At 52.0% G+C, this 17821-nt stretch overlaps 1 protein-coding gene across 8 annotated transcripts in view; it reads left to right on the top strand.

The window, feature by feature from the left end:
• Window positions 1-203: 203 nt before the first annotated feature.
• CACNA1G (calcium voltage-gated channel subunit alpha1 G) overlaps window positions 204-17821 on the top strand; it is a 144715-nt gene continuing 127097 nt past the window's right edge. For all 8 annotated transcript variants that reach the window (XM_088065504.1, XM_088065503.1, XM_088065502.1 and 5 more), the window contains exon 1: window positions 204-439. In XM_088065504.1, coding sequence (XP_087921630.1) covers window positions 204-439 — 236 coding nt within the window. The remainder of the gene's footprint in view (window positions 440-17821) is intronic.

Here is a 17821-nt window from a genome sequence, read left to right as displayed (position 1 = left end):
GGGGGGCGGCCCGGCCCCGGCCCCGGCGCGGGGCGAGGCAGTGGCTTGCCTGGCCATGCCACCCCGGCGCTGAAGCCGCCCCGGAGCTGAAGCCGCCCCGCCGCAGCCTCCAGCCCCCCGGCCCCGCCATGGCCGCGCCGCTCTAGGCGTCCCAGCGGCTCGCTCCGCGTCGCCCCGGTTCCCCCGGGGCCGCCGGCCGGAGGATGGACGAAGATGGACCTCGAGCGGCCGAGGAGGAGCCGGGCAGAGCCAAGACTTTCATCCGCCTTAATGACCTGTCCGGGGCCGGGGGCCACCTGGGGCCGGGGGACAGGGAGGCGGGCAGCGGCGACTCGGAGGCGGAGGCGCTGCCCTACCCAGCACTGGCCCCCGTCGTCTTTTTCTACCTGAGCCAGGAAAGCCGGCCGCGGAGCTGGTGCCTCCGGCTGGTCTGTAACCCGTATCCTTTGCAGGTGTTCGGCCCCGAGGTAAGCCCCACGGGGCCTGCACGCACCCGGAGCGGCGGCAGGGCGGGGGACACCTCCCGTCTAGAGCCCGCCGGGTGATGGGGAAGGAGCCGGGCTTTGGGAGGACCTGTCACCCGCCGTCCCTGGGGTAGCGGGGGGCACCCGGCGAAGCTCGCCCCCTCGCCGGTGCTCGGCCGGGAAGTTTTCCGCTCTGTTGCAGGGGCTCGGCGGTCCGAGCCGTGCTCCCCTTGCCGGGCCGCAGTGCCGCGGCTCCCGCGGGCTTCAGCGCTCCGTTCTACGGGGACTCGGAGCGGGAGCTGCTGGGGACCGCCCTCTCCGGGGATCGACCGACTCTGGTCCTGCTCCCCTAACACACTGAGGGACCCTAACCCCGCTCTCTTGCCTTGTAGATCGGTTCTTCCTCCCTGACCCCGTTTCTTGCCCATTTTAGGCTCCCTGGTCCCTTGCCTGAGGGTTTGGGAGACGGGTGCAGTCTAGAGGGAGGCGGAGGTTTTGGGGGGTTGGGTTGCTGCCCAGCTCCAGGGTCCCTAAATAATTGCGGGTGCTCGAGGCCCGTTGAAGGTCCCGTTCTCTGCAGTCCCCCGGGGGATGCTCCTGGTTTGGAGGGGTCGGGGCAGGGCGGGGGGCACGCTCCCGGTGTGCATTGGCCAAGGGCAGCAGTTTGCCAGATCCTGGGGTGAGCCACAACCCCCCAGAGGCTTCTGATCTCCTTCCGAGCTCCCTGTTTGCTCTGGCACAGGCCGAGCTGCTTTAGTCAAGTTTAAGCTTTCAAAAGAAGGGGAGAGGAAAAAAAAGAAAGAAAAAAAGAAATAGAGGAGACAGTAGAAAATTCTTTTCTTTCTACAGTCTTGATGTCTTTAAAGCTTTCCTTTGGAGCTGAGTTGCAACCAGCACATGGCTTGTAGCATTCAGAGTATTTTACCATCCCCAAATTCCAGTTTCATTTATTATTTGCAGAAATATAACCCCGAGATGAAATAAAGTGAAGCGATGTGGCTTCCAGCAGGGGCTGGTCCAGCAGAGGCAGCCGCTTCCCGGGAAGTTCCCGCGTCTGTGCTGTTGTGCTGTGCTGGCACAAGCGGCAGGCAAGTAGGTCTGGGTAGCAGCCCCACGTCTGGAGGGTGAGAGGCTGTGCAGCAGCAGGGAGGACATGTTACATGGGACCAGAATACCCTGTGCTAATCATTCTCCTCTCCTGGTGTGCGGGAACTGTAAGGGATTACATCTCAGCTGAGGTTGGTGTGCTTGGGAAGAGTGGTGAGGGTCTGCTGGAGTTGTGAATATCGTTTTACTTGAGCTTCAGCAATGATTTCTCTGATAAATAGGGTGCCTTCTCTCCTAAAATGTCCCCCAGGAGGGAAAAATCCAAGATTTCTCTTCCAGAGATTTCTCTTCTTTCAGTCATGAATACTCTCAGAACTCTTTCAGACCATCTAAGCAGTTCAAAGCTGCCTTTATTTAAACATCTTAGGAAATCTTGCAACTTTGTGAAGCCTTCTGTTTTGGAAAGAAATATTAACAACAGGCTGCAAGTCAGTGTGTTCTTGTTGCCTACTATGACTAATAATATTTATGATTGCTGATTTAAATATGTTTCCAAGTCTCTCTGTTAATTTTTTTTTTTTATTTTTAATCTTTGAAATGATGTTTTGAATCTGATGTTAACACCTGCACGTTTTTGTGTTTTCTGTAAAATCCCCCACCCCAGTAGTGGCTTGAAATGTGTTTTCTCCTCTGTGGCTGCAGAAACAAGCTGATTAACTTTTGCCCTCAGAAAATTAGTGGTGTTGTGGACACCTGCAAATATCACTGCAATCCAGGGATGAACATTAAGTGCAGTCCCACTAGCTGGGATTTTTGTTACCAATTTTTCACTTGTTACGGACAGTGAAAGAATCTTGCTGGGAGTCCCGGGGCCACGAGGGTGATGCTGTGGATCTTTGAGTCATGTGGTTGCATGCAGCTGTTTGTTTTCAGGGTCACTGACCCAAAACTGGGGGAGTTTATTTAAAAACAATACAAAAAAAAAAAAAAGCAGTCCAGCCTTTAGATGAAAGGAACACAGTAGCTACCTTGGTACCTGCACTGTGTCCCATCACTTGCTGGGCTGTTCAGCAGGGCACTGTCTTGCTCACCCCTTTGCCTCTCTACCACTCAGTGCTGGAGCTGAGCCTGCTTTTGTTTATATTTATTACTTTTATTTTTTTTTCTCTTTAGTGTGGCAGTCCTTCTCAGGCTGTAATCTAGGAATCGTGCCCCAGTGTTAAAACCATGTAATCACGTTGCTGGAAAGTCTTTGTTGCCAGCAGCTGCCCTGCAGAGGAGTGACAGTGCTTTGGCTAATGTGGCTGGTGAATCCTGCCCCAGCTCTGGGGAGTCTGAAGCTTTCACTGCCTTCTGCCACTGTCTCAGGTGGATTTTTACCTTTCTGCATTGGCTCCTGCAGAAACTGGATGTGACGACTCTGGTTTGAGCTGTTCTTGTGGGGATGCAGAGCTTTGGGCTTTTCCAGGCAGATTTGTGGTGCTCTTATCTGACTGATAAAATTTACTGTTGATGTGGCATCAGGAGGAGGGGCAGGACCCACTCTTGCCCAGGAGGGATGGTTTGTACCCCCGAAGTGCAGCTGGAACTCCTGGGATTCTGCTCTATATCCCTGTCTAGGCAGTTTGTGTGGCTGGGTTAGGGGAGGGTGATGGCTGAGCTTCTGAGTATCCAGCAGGGATGCAAAGTCCTTTTGAGGAGGTTTTTTTTGAGGTCTTCTGCCATGTTTCTGTCTAGAGCATTCTCTGCCTGGACCAGGGAGCTTTTTCTCTTGCTTTGTGGAGCAGGGATGTGGGGTACTGTGTTGCTCTCCTGCTCCTCCTCCCCTTTAGGGCTAGAAAAGGCAATGAAGTTTGTCCTGATCCAGCAATTTTCCAGAGCCTGAAACCTTGGGATTTTTAACTCTAAACACGGGCCAGATGGCCAACCTGTATTTCCTGGCCACTCCATTGTGGTCTTTGAGTGAAAACCTCTCTGGGAGCCATGAGGACCTGAGAGGACAGGCCTGGATGACAGCCTGCATATTCTCTAGGGTGGAAGGTTCTTTCCTGGGTGAGAGCTGCCTGGGTCAGGAGGGAAGAAGGAGAAGGAGACAAGTTTAGTTGTCACAGTGCTGGACCCACAGGCTCAGAGATGGGGAGGGCTGTGGCACATGCAGGGTGTCCTGGTGTGCTGGCAAGGCTGTGAGAGGAGGAACAGGAGTCTCTGAGGGGGAGAAAAGAGGAGGCAAGCTGGTTACTTGACTTTCACTTGTAAAATGAAAGCACCATGAAGGATGGGAAGATGAAAGGCTGTATCAGGGTCTTTGCCAGGCTGCTTCTCTGATCAGAGACAAGAAACGAGGCTATTTCTTGAGAGTTGTGGAGTGATTGAAGAGCAGGGATGGAGAAAGTGGGGAGGATGCTACCACTTGGCATTAAGAGATCTGAACAGAGAAATAACAGTGTAACTGAAAGGATCTGTGATATCTATTGTAGTACTGGAACTGCCTCATCCCTCACGCCTGCCTGCCTGCAGAGCGCTGCTGCCTGGAGAGCAGCCTGTGTCAACGGGGCGCCACAAAAACCTGCTGGAAGGTGCAGCCATTCCTGGGGAGACATATCCAAATTGGCTGAAATACTGATTTTTTCCTCCTGGTTTGGAGGGTGAAGGGCAGCTCTGCAAATTCCCTCTCTGGGAAGGGGAGGCTTGGGTGATGCTGGGAGAGGTGCTCCCATCCCGCCTGGGGGTTTGGGAATGGCTTTGGCAAAGAAACATATCTTGATCTGGTCACAGAAATCAGCCCTGCCTTCTGTCTGCAGTAAACCAGAGAGGATTCTTCCAGCAGCTGCCTCGCATGGCTCTGCTCACTCCCCAGCAGGGAGAGGTGGGTGACCAAAGCTGGGTCCTGGAGAGGTGCTGATTGACCCCAACTCCTGTTGGAAGTTGCAGGTGCCCAGATATCTCCAGGAATGGGTCTGGAACCCCCAGGGCTTCATGGCGAGATCTGCACCAGGCTGGCTCACAGGATGGCTGGAGCTGCTGTGCTGGAATATGGTTCTTCATGGAAGGCAGCGCCGGTCCCTCTGAGGGCACTGTCAGCCCCTGCTGAGCTCACCCTGAGCTCTGTGCTCGTCTGGCTCCTCCAGCTCTTCAGGAGGGGCATGTCTGTGTGTCTGACTGCACCAGAGCTGGGATCCCCCTGCCTGCTGGGGATGGGACCTGAGGCTGCCGAGCTGGGCTGTGGTTTGGGCTCCCCAGCCCCAGCAGTGCCCCCCGGTAGCCCTTCCCATGGGAATGCAAGTGGAACTCCTGTCACCTTGTGGGAGACTGGGGTGTCCTCACCCCCTCCTCAGCCATGGCAGCTCATGGGGAGAGCCAAGCACTGCTTGTGCTGCTCTTTGAAGAGTTCAGTGTGATGCAGGGTTAAAAATATGTTTTTTTGTTATCAAAAGGGTGTGTTTTTGGGGCAAGTGCACGTGGTGTCCTTACACTTCTATACATTTGTTCCAGCCTCACTTCTGAGTTTAACAAAGCAAAACGCTTTGATTTGACATTTCAGACCTGAAATTGATCTTGTTTTCATTAAAAAAAAGCCCACAAAGGAGCCAGAATCCATTTGCTTCACCTGTGTCTGATCCATCCCAGGGGACCTGAGCTTGTTTCTCTCCCGTGACCCAGTTCACCAGCTGGTGCCTCCCGCCCCTACCTGGACAGATGGAATTTCTCCCGCTGTGGCTAAGCTTCTGCTGTCTCTGTTCCCCTTCCCTGGCTCCTGGGGAGAAAAGAAACCTGATTTATCTGGCTGGTGCCTGGCTGAGGGGTCTCCCACAGCCTCTTGGCCCTCCTGGCTGGGGTGGAGCATCCTGCTGCTCCCAGGGCAGGAGCTGGAGCTTCCCTGCCAGCTCCTGCATGACCATCTCGACCCATCACCTTTTAGCAAGGGCAGCACAGGGGTGCTGTGCTGTGGTTATTCCCCTCCTCCCAGGAGATGAATAACTACAAATCCTCTTCCCTGCTGTTCACAAACCCTTCGGGAGCTCAGCAGGAGCAGCAGGCGGTGTTCACTTTCCAGAGCTGGGCTCAGTGGCCAGCATTCCTCTCATCCCTGCCTCCCTGGAAGAGCCAGGAGCAGCTTGATCCTAATCTAGGTGACCCCTTATCTCAGCAGCAATCTCTGGACACATCCATGGCCCGGCTCTGCCGGCAGCCAGGCGCTTTCTTTGCTCCCTGCCTATGTGTTTTTGAAGGAGATTCTTCTGCGAGTTCCCCCTTCCAGGCTGTTGTGTCACATCTGGAAGTTTGTGTAGGAGTTTATCCAAGTGCTGGAGTACAGCGCAGCTTTTTCTCATTTAAAAATCATAGGCTGGCATTTTGAAGCGGGCTGGGGTGGGGTGGAGGGGGAGGGAAGGGGAGAGAGGGAAGCTGTCTGCCAAAAAGGAGACTGGAGCAGAGGAATCGTAATGACTTCCAGAAGTTTTCTTTCTTTTCTCTTCTTTCTTTTATTTTCCCTCCCTCCCTCCCTCCCTTCCTTCCTTCCTTCGCCCCTTCCTTCCTTCCTTCCTTCCTTCCTTCCTTCCTTCCTTCCTTCCTTCCTTCCTTCCTTCCTTCCTTCCTTCCTTCCTTCCTTCCTTCCTTCCTTCCTTCCTTCCTTCCTTCCTTCCTTCCTTCCTTCCTTCCTTCCATCCTTCCTTCCGTCCGTCCTTCCTTCCGTCCTTCCTTCCTTCCGTCCTTCCTTCCTTCCTTCCTTCCTTCCTTCCTTCCTTCCTTCCTTCCGTCCTTCCTTCCTTCCTTCCTTCCTTCCTTCCTTCCTTCCGTCCTTCCTTCCTTCCGTCCTTCCTTCCTTCCTTCCTTCCTTCCTTCCTTCCTTCCTTCCTTCCTTCCTTCCTTCCTTCCTTCCTTCCTTCCTTCCTTCCCTCCTTCCTTCCTTCCTTCCGCCCCTTCCTTCCTTCCTCCTCTTCCCTCCCTCCCTCCCCCCCTCCCTCCCTCCCTCCCTTCCTCCCTCCCTTCCTCCCTCTCCTCCTGGCTCAGCCTCATGCACTTTGTGGTTCTCTCATCCCAGGGTGATCCCATCCTGCCTGGGGACAGCTCTGCTCTGCTTCGGCTCCTTGTAGGAAATCCAGAACACTTTGCTCCCATCTGGGGTGTGGGAGCATCTCTGGAGACTTGTTTGGTATCAGTTCACAGAATATTCTGAGCTGGAAGAGACACATGGGCATCACTGAGTCCACCTCTTCAGTGGATGGTCCATAGGGGGTTACTTTTCACCTGGGGCCATCAGGAGATCCCAGCTCTGCCCCAGCCCCTCGTGCCCAGGACAGGGGGAAGACAGGCAGGTGTGTGGGATGGGCTTGGACCACCCCAGCTGCTGCTCACCCATGGGATGATGTCTCCCATCACACTCCCTGCTCTCAATTTGATCAGCTTTTGTGTTCTCTGCCCTGTTCAGTAGTGAGGGCTGCTGGAGCCAGTCTGGAAATGCCCAGGATTTTATGATGCACAGAAAATTTTCTGCTTTCTTCTCCCCCTGCAGAAGTTTTGTCATTGTGCTGAAAAATGCTGCTTTCTCATTTTTATTTCAAACTCTTTTTGATTTTGTTTTTTTCCCCCATTCTGAAAGGACCAAGTTTCAGATTATTCCAAGTTCCCTGCCCAGGTTTCTCTCAACTTTCCTTTTTTGAAATACTGTTTTGCTGTAAGGGAGCAAAATCTTTGGCCAAAATGAACCTCCCTGATGGCTTTTTCACTTGGATCATGAAATCATTTTCCCTTGGCAGAGGACCCATGGGGAGCCTTTGCCCCCGGCAGCTTTGCTGGCTGGGAGTCAAGTCTGAGGGAACAGGGATTTCCTTGGGGAACTGGGGAAGGAGCATCCAGAGTCAGGTTGGGAGGGCTTTGAAGCTTCACGGTGGTTTAGAGAGGGTTGAATTTCCTAGTTAATTAGGAGGCCTAAGTGTTTCTGGGTTTGTTATGAGGCCAGATCATGGCTTTCCCTTCCCTGGTGCCTTGGCTGTCTGCTGAGCAACCTAGATGTGAAATATTCCCTTTGGATGGTGACACATGCAGAGGTTTCCCCAACCTGGGTTCATTTGGCCTTGGCTTTCTCCAGCCTTGGCCTCTCACCCGAATCTGGTCTGGTGCTAAGAAATAAAACCCAAAAAAAAACCCAAAAGAAAACAAAAAGGGAGGAAATTCTTATGGTTTTGTATAACAGAGTGAGTAACGACTGGTTTTGCTTTGGGATGCTCTCACATCTGCTTCCTACCAAAGCCCCAGCAAAGACGCTTCGAGCAGATGGAAAAAACCCACATTTTTCAGGCTGAATGTTTGCAGAGAGAAGCTTTGAGGCTCGCTCTGTGTGCTGGCTGCCGTGGTGCTGGTTAGTGCCTTACGGGAAAGGGGCTGTTGGGGTGCCAGGAGCAGCATCCCGTGCCTGAGATGTGGCATGGACAGGCAGGTCCTGGCAGGGAGCTGTGGCCGTGCACACGTGTGTGGGACTGGGACGTGCCCATGACTCAGCCCTCAGAAGTTCATCGGTTTAGTCACAAGTAGATGGAAATTGTCTATTGGTTTGGCTCCTGTGCCTGAAATGTTGTTTTGGTTGGGGTTTTTAGCGTGTTTCCTAGGCTCAAGGGACTGGCAGCTGTTTGGTGTTGGGATTTTTTTGTCACCCTTGTCATCTCAGTTTTCTCTCTCACTCTGCCAGGATGCAAAATCCAAGGATGAGGACAGGAGAGGGCTGAAAATGGGAACGAAACGCTAAACAGGTGATGGCTGAGAGCTGGGAGCTTGGCACAGATGACCTTATAAAGAAAAGGGGATTTATTTACTGTAATCCAGGTGCTAGCCCCACACTTACAGGGTTTCTGGTGCAAAGCATCCTTACATTTATCTCTAGTTTGGTTCTCTTCCAAGAGGTTTCCCCTCGTGCATCCACCAAACCAGCTTCAAGATGCTCCCTGACCCTGGGGGCTGAAGGCAAACCCACAGCCAGCAGCAGTGGAGCTGCCAAGGGGACTCACAGAGATTCACCCACCTTGGCAGCCTAGCCTCCCCCTGGGGGTTTTGTGCCTCCAGGATTTCCCGTGATTCATACCTTAATCAGGTCAGGTTTCACAGTCCCTCCTCCTGTGTTACTGACTGCCTCTGTGCTCCCCCCTGAGATGCTGGTGGCCAGAGCAGCCCAAGGCAGAGCCCTCCCCTGCCCAGATGGCAAAGAGGGCTTGTTAATGATTTGTTAATTCAATTAGAAAGTGCTCATTAACCATGGTGAGGCTGAAGCCGCCTTCTGGAGGGCAGGGCTCACCCCCATGCCTGTGACTCCTGCTGCCAAAACATTTATTTGGTGTTAAGCTGCCAGCCACACTATGCAAATAAAGATGTTAATCATGAATAATGTTCATTTTTAGCTCTGGGTTGAGATTAGATTTGGGAAGAGCCCTGCTGGGGGAGAAGGAGGGGAGAAGGTGGTGGGAGCCCTGCTGGGGGTGGGTGTGCAGCTCCCAGGGCCAGATTGCCTGGATTCTGTGGAAGGGAATAAAATGTCTCTGCTCCTGCTTGACCCCAGGGTCTGTAGGAATAAAATGTTCCTTCTGTGGGTGAAAGAAGTTTCCAAGTGCATTTGATGGGCTGCTCTTAAACCAGCCTCCTCCACATCAGTGCTAATAACACAAATCCCAGGTCTGGGCTGGTGGTCCCTGTGCCTGTGTTGGGTGTAAAATGTCTTTAATTTGGGAACCATCATATCTAGATAGCCTGGCTGTAGCAATTCTACCTTAATGGGAGAAAGCAAACTCCAGTAAGAATGATAAATAACGGAGCCTCTGATGCTCCATTGAATTAATGTTTATCCAGGCAGATAGGGAGGAAAGGAATTAATTTAATATCTGACTTGTAACTGCTACTGTATGTGATTATTGACTTATCTTGCTTTGGAGGGCCATAAATATGTCTCGGGATATACCCCTGAGACCATAATCTGCTCAGGATCGCTGTGCAGGTCTGTCTCTGATGTTCCTTCAGAGATTCATCCTGACTTCCAGGGTCAAAAATCCAAATTCCTCTGACAAAGGACCCAGCCACGTGTGGAGGGCAATGTGTTTGCACTATATGGCAAGCATACAGCGTAAATCTTGAAGGTCTCTGCCTCATATAAATTGCTTTATTGTTTGTGATCGATGGCTGGCTCAGCATTGCAGGGTATGAAACCTGATTCAGCTCAGAGGAGAGGTACAGGTGAAACTTCTTAGCTCTGGAATTGGGGTGGATCACAGCTGATCCATCTGTGGATCCTGGATGGAGGATTATACTCTTATCTGGAGCTGGAGCCTCATACTCTTATCCACCGCCTTTCTCCCTGTGCCTGGGATTTTGTGTCCCTTAGGCAGTTGTTTGGGGGTTAAGGATGGCTTGGGGAGATAAGATGGGCCTCTCAGCCTGCCCTTCAGTAGCCCTGGCCCAGGGCTTTGGGTATCCATGAGCCTGGGGAGAGGGGTGAGCTCATCCCTTTCGGCCTTTGATGCTGCCTGGGTGCTCCTGTTGATGACCCAGTGGATGTGAGCTGACCCAGACACCCCAAACCATGCTGGCCATGGGGGAGGCACAGGGCATCCACAGCTCAGTGTGCTCGGTGTCCTGGGGCTCTGTACCCACACGTGTGTGGTGCACACAGGGTTTGGGAAACTGCTGGATGGTGGCAGCAAGGGACAAGCTGACCTGCCATGGTCCCTCCATGAAGCTGAGCTGGAGCATCCCTGTGTGGCCGAGCTGTGGCAGGATGTCCTTGCTCTAGCTGAGGTGGATGTTTCCACCTCTTGGCCTCTGTTCTGTGTAGGGGATAACTCGCTGCCTTTGTGACTCCCCTTTCAGCAGTGCATGTTCACCCCACTCTCTGGCACAGCCAGTGTTAGTGCAGGACTCTCCAGGCTGTGAGTGGTACTCTGAGCCCCCAGCTCTCCTCTTCCTCTCACCATTTCTTCAGGCCCTGCTGCCTGGATGGGGCATTGCTGTGGTGAGGGTGTTTTTCAGGATGCTTCTGTTTTATCCTCCATCCTGTCCCTTAGGATGGTGCACATCCTGCCCCACAGCAGCCCCCTGCAGACACCAACACGCTGCTCCCATGGGAGCAATTTCCCCTGCTGTGGACAAATCACAGCCCCTTCTTCAGGAACTGCTCATGGCAGCAGTGCAGGGGAATCCTATTTCCAGGAAAAGCAGAGCAGAGGAGCCCAAGGCCAGCACGGGGTACCCACAAGTGAGGGTGGAGACACTTCTGCCTTCATCTCAGTAAATGGGCTCTGGCTCCTCCAGTAGTGATGTTCACATCTCAGCTGGGTTCTGGGCTTGGCTTTGTGCTGGGCTTTGTTTTCTGTTTTCTTGTAGCCCCATGAAGCCAGGCTGTCTCAGCTCTGGCAGCTCAGAGGGCTGAGCAAGTGGGGGTCAAGCTACAGATCTTGTGGTGAACTGGGGGACAAAAGGAAAGTGACTCCATTCCCCCCCAGTCTCCCCCTTTCATCTGCTGAACACCTTGATTTTTTTCACCTTTTTTTTTTGTTTGTTTGTTTGTTTGTTTGTGTTTTGTTTTGTTTTTGCCTGGATTTTGCATGGGGGGGCAGGCTGGAGGTTGGGGGGAGGTGGGGGGGGGGTTGTGCACTGAATCTATTCAAGGAGTTGTGATCTCTGCATTTCATTTTGCAGTTCAGCTGGAAAGATCTCGTTTCCAAATACACCCACACACAGGCACAGCAAGAGAGGAGAGCGCAGGAGAGGGAGGGAGCTACTCAAGGGGGATGGGGCAGCATGGGCAGGGCTGAGGGCCATGGCATGGGCACTGGGAGCCTTGGAAAATCTGACTGGGAATGGTCCACAGCCTTTATCCAAGGACAGGAGATGCCTCTGCCTTGTATCTCAAGGCCATGCAGGTGCTTGGCTGCCCTGTGAGTGCCTGGCTGCTTGGTCCAGAGCAAAGAGGGGCTGAGAGGAGCAAAGGTCGCTGAGCAGAGCCCTTGGCCAGAGCCTGACAGTGTCCCTAAGAGCCTCTGAGGGGACTGTAGGGCAGTTTTAGAATTGCCCACAGTGCATGTTTGTGTGTGTGTGTACATACACTTGTGCCCATCACAGGCTGAGCAGAGCCCAGGACATGGCTGCACTGTGGTGCTTCTGCAATGGAAGAAGAGCAAAGGCACAGAAAGAAGTCACAAATCTCCTCTACCAGTGACCTTCAGGCCAAAATGATCTTGTTTCCAAAGATGAGCCAGTGCTGGAGTGATTCCTTTAGTCTGTAAGTCCCTATCCACACTCCTCCAGGGCCTTCCTTGCCAGCTGTGTTCTGACTCCAGCTCTTGGGCTCTGGAGGAGCTGGTGGTAGTGTGGCTGCATCCTGCATCTCCCAGTGCTGTCAGGGATGGGGTTAGTGGAAAGCAAATGAACCTTCACCCTGGTGGGCATCTAAATGTGCAGCAGAGGGTAAAAGTGAGGAGCTGAGCAGATGGGGACTTGGTAGTGGTAGACGGTTTTTGGGAGACACCTCAGTCTGCCTAAGCTGGGAGCCGACAGCAGTGCTGCCTCTACATCAGTGTGCCAGGGCAATGTGAGGGCAGTTACCTGAGCCCCCAGGTCTGGATCCTTGCCTGGCTCCAGGGTGTTGGAGCAGCTTGGGGTGCTGGGGTACTGCCACAGGTACCTGCACGCCCACCCAGCTTCCCCTGAGGCCCCTTGGGTGGATGCTGGTGGCATGTCTCAAGCTCAGCCCCCGCACACCGAGTCCTTCCATCACCCCTTCGGGTCAATGTGTGATTTTTTCCATCGCTCTGAAGCCACTGAGCTCATACAACAATATTCCCTGGGCCAACACCACTCCTTTTTGAAGTTCCTTGTTTTGGTATTCCTCAAGCTCTGTATCCTCAGGCATGTAACACAACACCCCTTGGCGCCGGAGGCTTTTCCCAACGCTGTGGCTTTGGTTGTCCCCCGCATCCTGCTGCCAGGTGAAACCACTGCCCCGTCCCTGAGCTGCTGCTGGTGGATGCCATCACCTCCCTAACTCATCACAAGGCTTAAAAGGTGATAAAATAGGCTCCTTTGGCCACCTTGGCAAGCTGCAGCATGCCACCAGTGGAAAGGCAGCTGCTGGAGCGTGCCTGGGGCCGTGTTTGTCTTAGCCAGCGGCCACAAGTTGAGCCGGGGCTGTGCCAAGCAGTGAAAATGCCAGAGCAGTGAGTTTATCCCACGATGTTTGATTTGTGGTCATGGTGGAAGCCGGGTCGGGAGTGACAGCAGAGGATGCAGCAGAAAAGAGCAATTTCGAGACAGTCACAAAAACATCTCATGGTGCTAAAAGTTGGGATTTTTTCCTTTGTTTTTCCTCCCCCACTCCTGGCCGTGCTGGCGGTGAGGTGAAGTTTATGGGAGAAATAGCGCAGTTCTGGGAAATATTTTGCCTCGCTTGTATTGTTGAATTTTATTTTCTTTTTCTGGCAGCAGATGAAGGGAACGGGAACACAAACAGCTTGGCTGGTGGGGTATTGGTCCAGAATCAGCCTGGCAGCGAGAGGCTGCTTTGCTGGGGACAGAAAATACTCGAAAGCGGATGGGGTTTTCATTGTTTTCATTCCTCTCCCTTTCTGTCCCTGTGCTCAGCTGGCTCTTAGGATGCTGTTAAATGAGGGGTGAACACATCCTGCTGTTAAGGCAAGCATGTGCGTTGATGCTCCTGGCCTCCTGTCTGTTTTCACTGATTAAAATCTTAAATTCTTCCATTTTTTACAAGATTTTGGGTTTCTGTGCCGAGCTGGAGGGTCTCTATGGCAACAGCTACAGGCAATTTTTTTTCTGTAATCCTTTTTGGGTTTTTTTGGAAGATGGGGGAAAGAGGATGAGTGTCTGGTGCTGGAGCATCAATAACTACTTGAATACCCCAAATATTTGAGGTGGTGAGTGCTGGGAGAGAAATTGAATTGAAATACAGAATTGCTTCATGCCCATGAATCCAAATGCCTGGGCCCTCACTGGACATGTCTCCCCTCTGCTAATTATAGGGTTTTTTAATTGTGGAGAGTGCAGGGTCCCATCCACCCCCACCTCCATCCCAGCCCAAGGCCAGGGGCTTCCCACTTGGGTGTATCATTTCTGGAGGAGTTTAGAGCCATTCTTGGAGTGTGATTGCTGCAGCATTTCAAGACACAATCAAAACCTGAGCCTTTTAGGAAAAGTTGCAGCATGTAATAGAAAGGAAACCAGCTGGGCTAGATTGAAGCATAATAGGTTTTGGGAGTAATTTTTAGAATCCTGTACTGTAGGTCTTTCTAGAAAGATACTATACAATTTAATAACATGTTATATTCCTATATGTTATATTTAAATCATCCTATAGTATTGTGTAGGAGGAATCTAATTTTCCACTATAGGGTAATATACCTTTCTGTAGGTTTTTGGTTGTGGTGTTTTTGGGTTTTTTTAAATTTTTTTTTAAATTTTGGTCCATTGAAGTTAAATGAAAAAAATACATCCTTCCTAGAAAATCTAACAGAATGATGAGAAAATAATACCCTTTATTTAAAACAGCATGTGAGCATTTTCCATAAGAGTTTATATAGCTGCATAAAAACCCATTTAGGGCCTGTTGGGGAGGTGATTTGAGACAGGATGGAGATGGGTTCAGATGCTGCCCTAGCCAAGCAGTGTGGGGGCTCTGAAATGGGGCCTGTGACTGTCTAAAGGGGGAAAAAGTAAAAAGAAATAAAACCCAGGACTTTCTTGCATCCTTATTTCCACTCCAGGATGTAGTTAGAAAGATGATAGAGTGGTGGGTGCAGGGCTGTGGCACGAACTGCTGGAACAGGGTGAGACTGGGGGCTGGATCTTGTGCCAGGGGCTGGAGGAAGGATCAAGGAGCTCTCCATGCTTGGAAAAATGGGCTTTGGAAGTAGCAGGCAGGGGCTGTGCCACCCTGAGTGGCTGAGGGAGGCACGAGGGTGGTCCACAGCAGGGCAGATAATGCTCTTAGCTGTGTTCTGTAGCACTGCCTTGTCTGTAAGGGCTGAGTTCTGTCCTGGTTTTGCCTGGTGACACACGGGTTTGGCCAGACCAAATCCACCATAAAAAGTGGGGCAAAGATTCTCTGTGCCACGCTGGTGGGCAGGTGGGACAGAGTTCGGTGGTCAGATGGCAACCTGGGCCCTTCTGAGTGCTTACCCTGCTCTGTGGGGTCTGTGTCAGCCCTAAGGAAAAGCTCCTGGCTGGGATGCTCTGCTCACTTGTGGAGAAGGCACCCCATGGGCTGGGGCACGTGTGGTTCTCCATGGAAAAGTGCAGGACTGGGCTGCCTCTGCAGCTTAGCCTGGAGCTGCCCATCCCTGTGGTGTCAGGAATCTGCACAGCCACGTCCCCACTGGCATCCTGGGGAGCTGGTGCCATCCCAGAGACAGAGAAGGGGAAGGTGCTGGCCTTGGTCCTTCCAGGTCCCCAGAGGACAAGCACCTTTTAATAGCCATGGCAACTAATAAGCCCTGCGTGGTGACAGCCCTGCTGTCTCCATGGAAACGGACCGAGTATCACATAGCAACATGTGCCTCACGTACCCATGGAAACGGCCCGGTAGCTTTTTAGCATCCTCTGTTAGATCTCTGCTCTGGGAGGTGGTGGTGGGGTTTATCCTGAGGTGAACCCACCGCTGCAGGGAGGTGGGGCTGGGGAGGAACTGGGGAGGAGGGTCCCCAGAGCTGCGGGAAACCGGGAGCTTTATGGGCATCAGGCACGCAAGGTGCCCTGGGGGCAGTCCAGTCGGGTCTTCCCTGGCTGATGAAGATTTGGAAGGTGCTTGCTATCCAGTTTTTGTCCTCCTCATGGCAGCAGCAGAACTTGGGGGGGGGGGGGGGCAGTGTATGCAAAATATTTTGAATTTGAGTCTGATGGGCTTTGGGTTACCAAAGGAGAAGAAATATAGAAGATGCTCAGGGCTGGAGGGCTGGAAACCTCCTCACCACAGGCAGAACGGTGTCACAGTAGGATGCTCACATCTTTTTTCTTTGTGGTTTCTGGAGTCACCTCATCCTCAAGCTGGGGTTTCCCAAGCCACTACAATGAGGTGTAGAGGCTGGAAGTGCCCCTCCTCAGTGGACAACACTCAGCAAGGGGGTGGCAGCAGGACAGGCACTGTCTCTCCATGCAGCCCCTGCCATTCTTTGTTCAGCAGCTCATTAACCAGCCTGTGCTGTTACAGGTTAATTAAGGTTTGTAGCTGGCAAGTGTGAAGGGTTTGCTGGGGTCACACCGTGATGAGGTTCATGTAAAACACTGTGGATATCGAGTTGCCTACACGTGCTGGGTGCAGCAATTGCTCTGAACCGCTGTAGCAAATGCAGCCCTCCCCAAATTTATCCACTAAGAGGCTGAAAATTTTAGGAATTCATTTATTTGGAGCCATTGGAGCATTTCTTGAAAATGTGCTTCTTCCCCCATTGTTGCAATGTGTTTTTAATGGGAAGCCTGCATAGGCACTTAGGAATATCCCTGGTTTCTGTAAACATTCATGTGAATAATGGATAGGTTAGGGAAGGTTTGCAGGTTTGGTGTTTTAAAAGCTGTGAGCTGAGCTGGTTAATGTTTTTTTATATTTTTTCTTTTATTTTTTTTGTGAACTTTCAGACCTACCTATTGTTTCTTATTTATTTTTTTTTCTCACAGCTTTTGCTTGGTCTTTGGGGGGCTGGGAGATGTCTTTAGGTGTCACCTTCAGCAGTGTCCAAATCCCACTGCTGTTCTGGGGAATGGGAGCTCTGACTTTGCTCGAGTGCATTTTTGAGTGGGACTGGGTAACCAGAAAATTTTGGAATTTTCCCTGTGGTTTGTGTGTTATGGGAAGATAAATGTGAGTCCAGAGCAGGTGCTGTGGGGGAGGTGTTTTCTGTGGGCAAGTTTGGGGTTGTGGGTCCATCCTGGCCAGACATAAAACTGGTGCCACGATAAGATGAACATTAAAACTGGAAAATCAGTGCTGAAGCTCTTCTGGGTGTTTGGGCTGGCAGCAGAGACACCTCTCTGGTTATGCTGTGCCCTGATTGATGATCTCAGGCAATTTACTCAGCAGAATAACTCAGCAGAAAGCTGGTTAAATAAACAAATTGTGATACCATTTCCAACTATCGGGCTTCTTACCCCCACAAGTAAGGGATGGGATTTAGCCCTGGGGTTCAGCAGGTACCCCCATACCAGAGTTGCCCCCTCTGGCTCCCTGGTGCTGGAATGGCTCATCCTGGAGCATGCAGGAGGCTCAGTGATAACAGCCTGGAGGAGGGTTACAGCCTGCTCTGAGAGGTTTAATTAAATCTGAAATCCCGGCTGTTTCCTCCTGGGCTTTGGCTTGGGATGCCATGGGTAGGGAATCAGTGAAAGGAAATAAAGATAATTAGAGCAGCTTCAAGGGCTGTTGTACTCCCGGTGAGTGGGGGGCTGGAGGCTGGGTGGGCTGCAGAGAGACTGAGCTGTGGCGCTCCTTTGGGATGTGCAGGGCATGGATGGGATCACTCCCAGGGAAAGGCTGAGCTACCACTCCAGCTGAGTGCTGTCCAAATCAGGGATTTGTTCAGACCCAGAGCTCAGAGCTGGCAGTCCCATCTCCTAAACCCCCTAAATGACTGGGCAGGTCTGAGCCAGCAGAAAACATCCCCTGCAGTGGGTGTCTGTTCCCCCCATATTTTTAGGGACCTGCTTATTAAGGCTGTGAAGAGCCTGGCTATAAATGAGATACAAATGTACCGTTAACACCACATCTCCCTAAGGCCAATGTAGATATTCTGGTATTTAAACTAGCAGAGCCAAGGGGAAGGAGCCAGCAGAGGGAAAAAAAAAAGAGGAAAAAAGGAAAAGTGGCTCTAACTGAGGTCAGTGTTTGAACAGTGAAGACCAATTAATGCTCCTGAATCAATAGGTCTGGGTGACTGAGCTAACATATCCCCACTAAGGGCTGGTACGGGCTGAGAGCTGGCCTGGGGTGAGTTGCTGCTGTGGTGGAGGTTTCAGTGTTGGCAGAGACTTCACTGTTGACAGAAGTTTTGGTGTTGGCAGAATTCTTGGCAGCCCTGAAGGATGCTCTGGGCTGAAGCTGGTGGTTGGCTGTCGAGGGCACTGATGGGCAGCTTCTTCTGCCTCCAGCCTTGTGTGAACCTGTGGAAATGTACTTATACCCCCAAACCATGGTCCCTTACCTGCTGCACTCCCATCACCAGTTCTTCAGGCCAGAGTAGATTAGACTGGGGGTGAGGGGGGAGAAAGATTCCCAGCCAGGAAAGGTGGGGTGCAGCCAAGGTGCTAAGCAGTGCTCCCTCCACATGTTC

Source organism: Pseudopodoces humilis, chromosome 21 (assembly GCF_049639895.1).
Source record: "Pseudopodoces humilis isolate 2021_Gansu_Grassland_sample_001 chromosome 21, ASM4963989v1, whole genome shotgun sequence".
NCBI classification, from domain to species: Eukaryota; Metazoa; Chordata; class Aves; order Passeriformes; family Paridae; genus Pseudopodoces; species Pseudopodoces humilis.
Note: the sequence above shows the minus strand (reverse complement) of the source record. Positions and strands in the feature narration are given on the sequence as shown.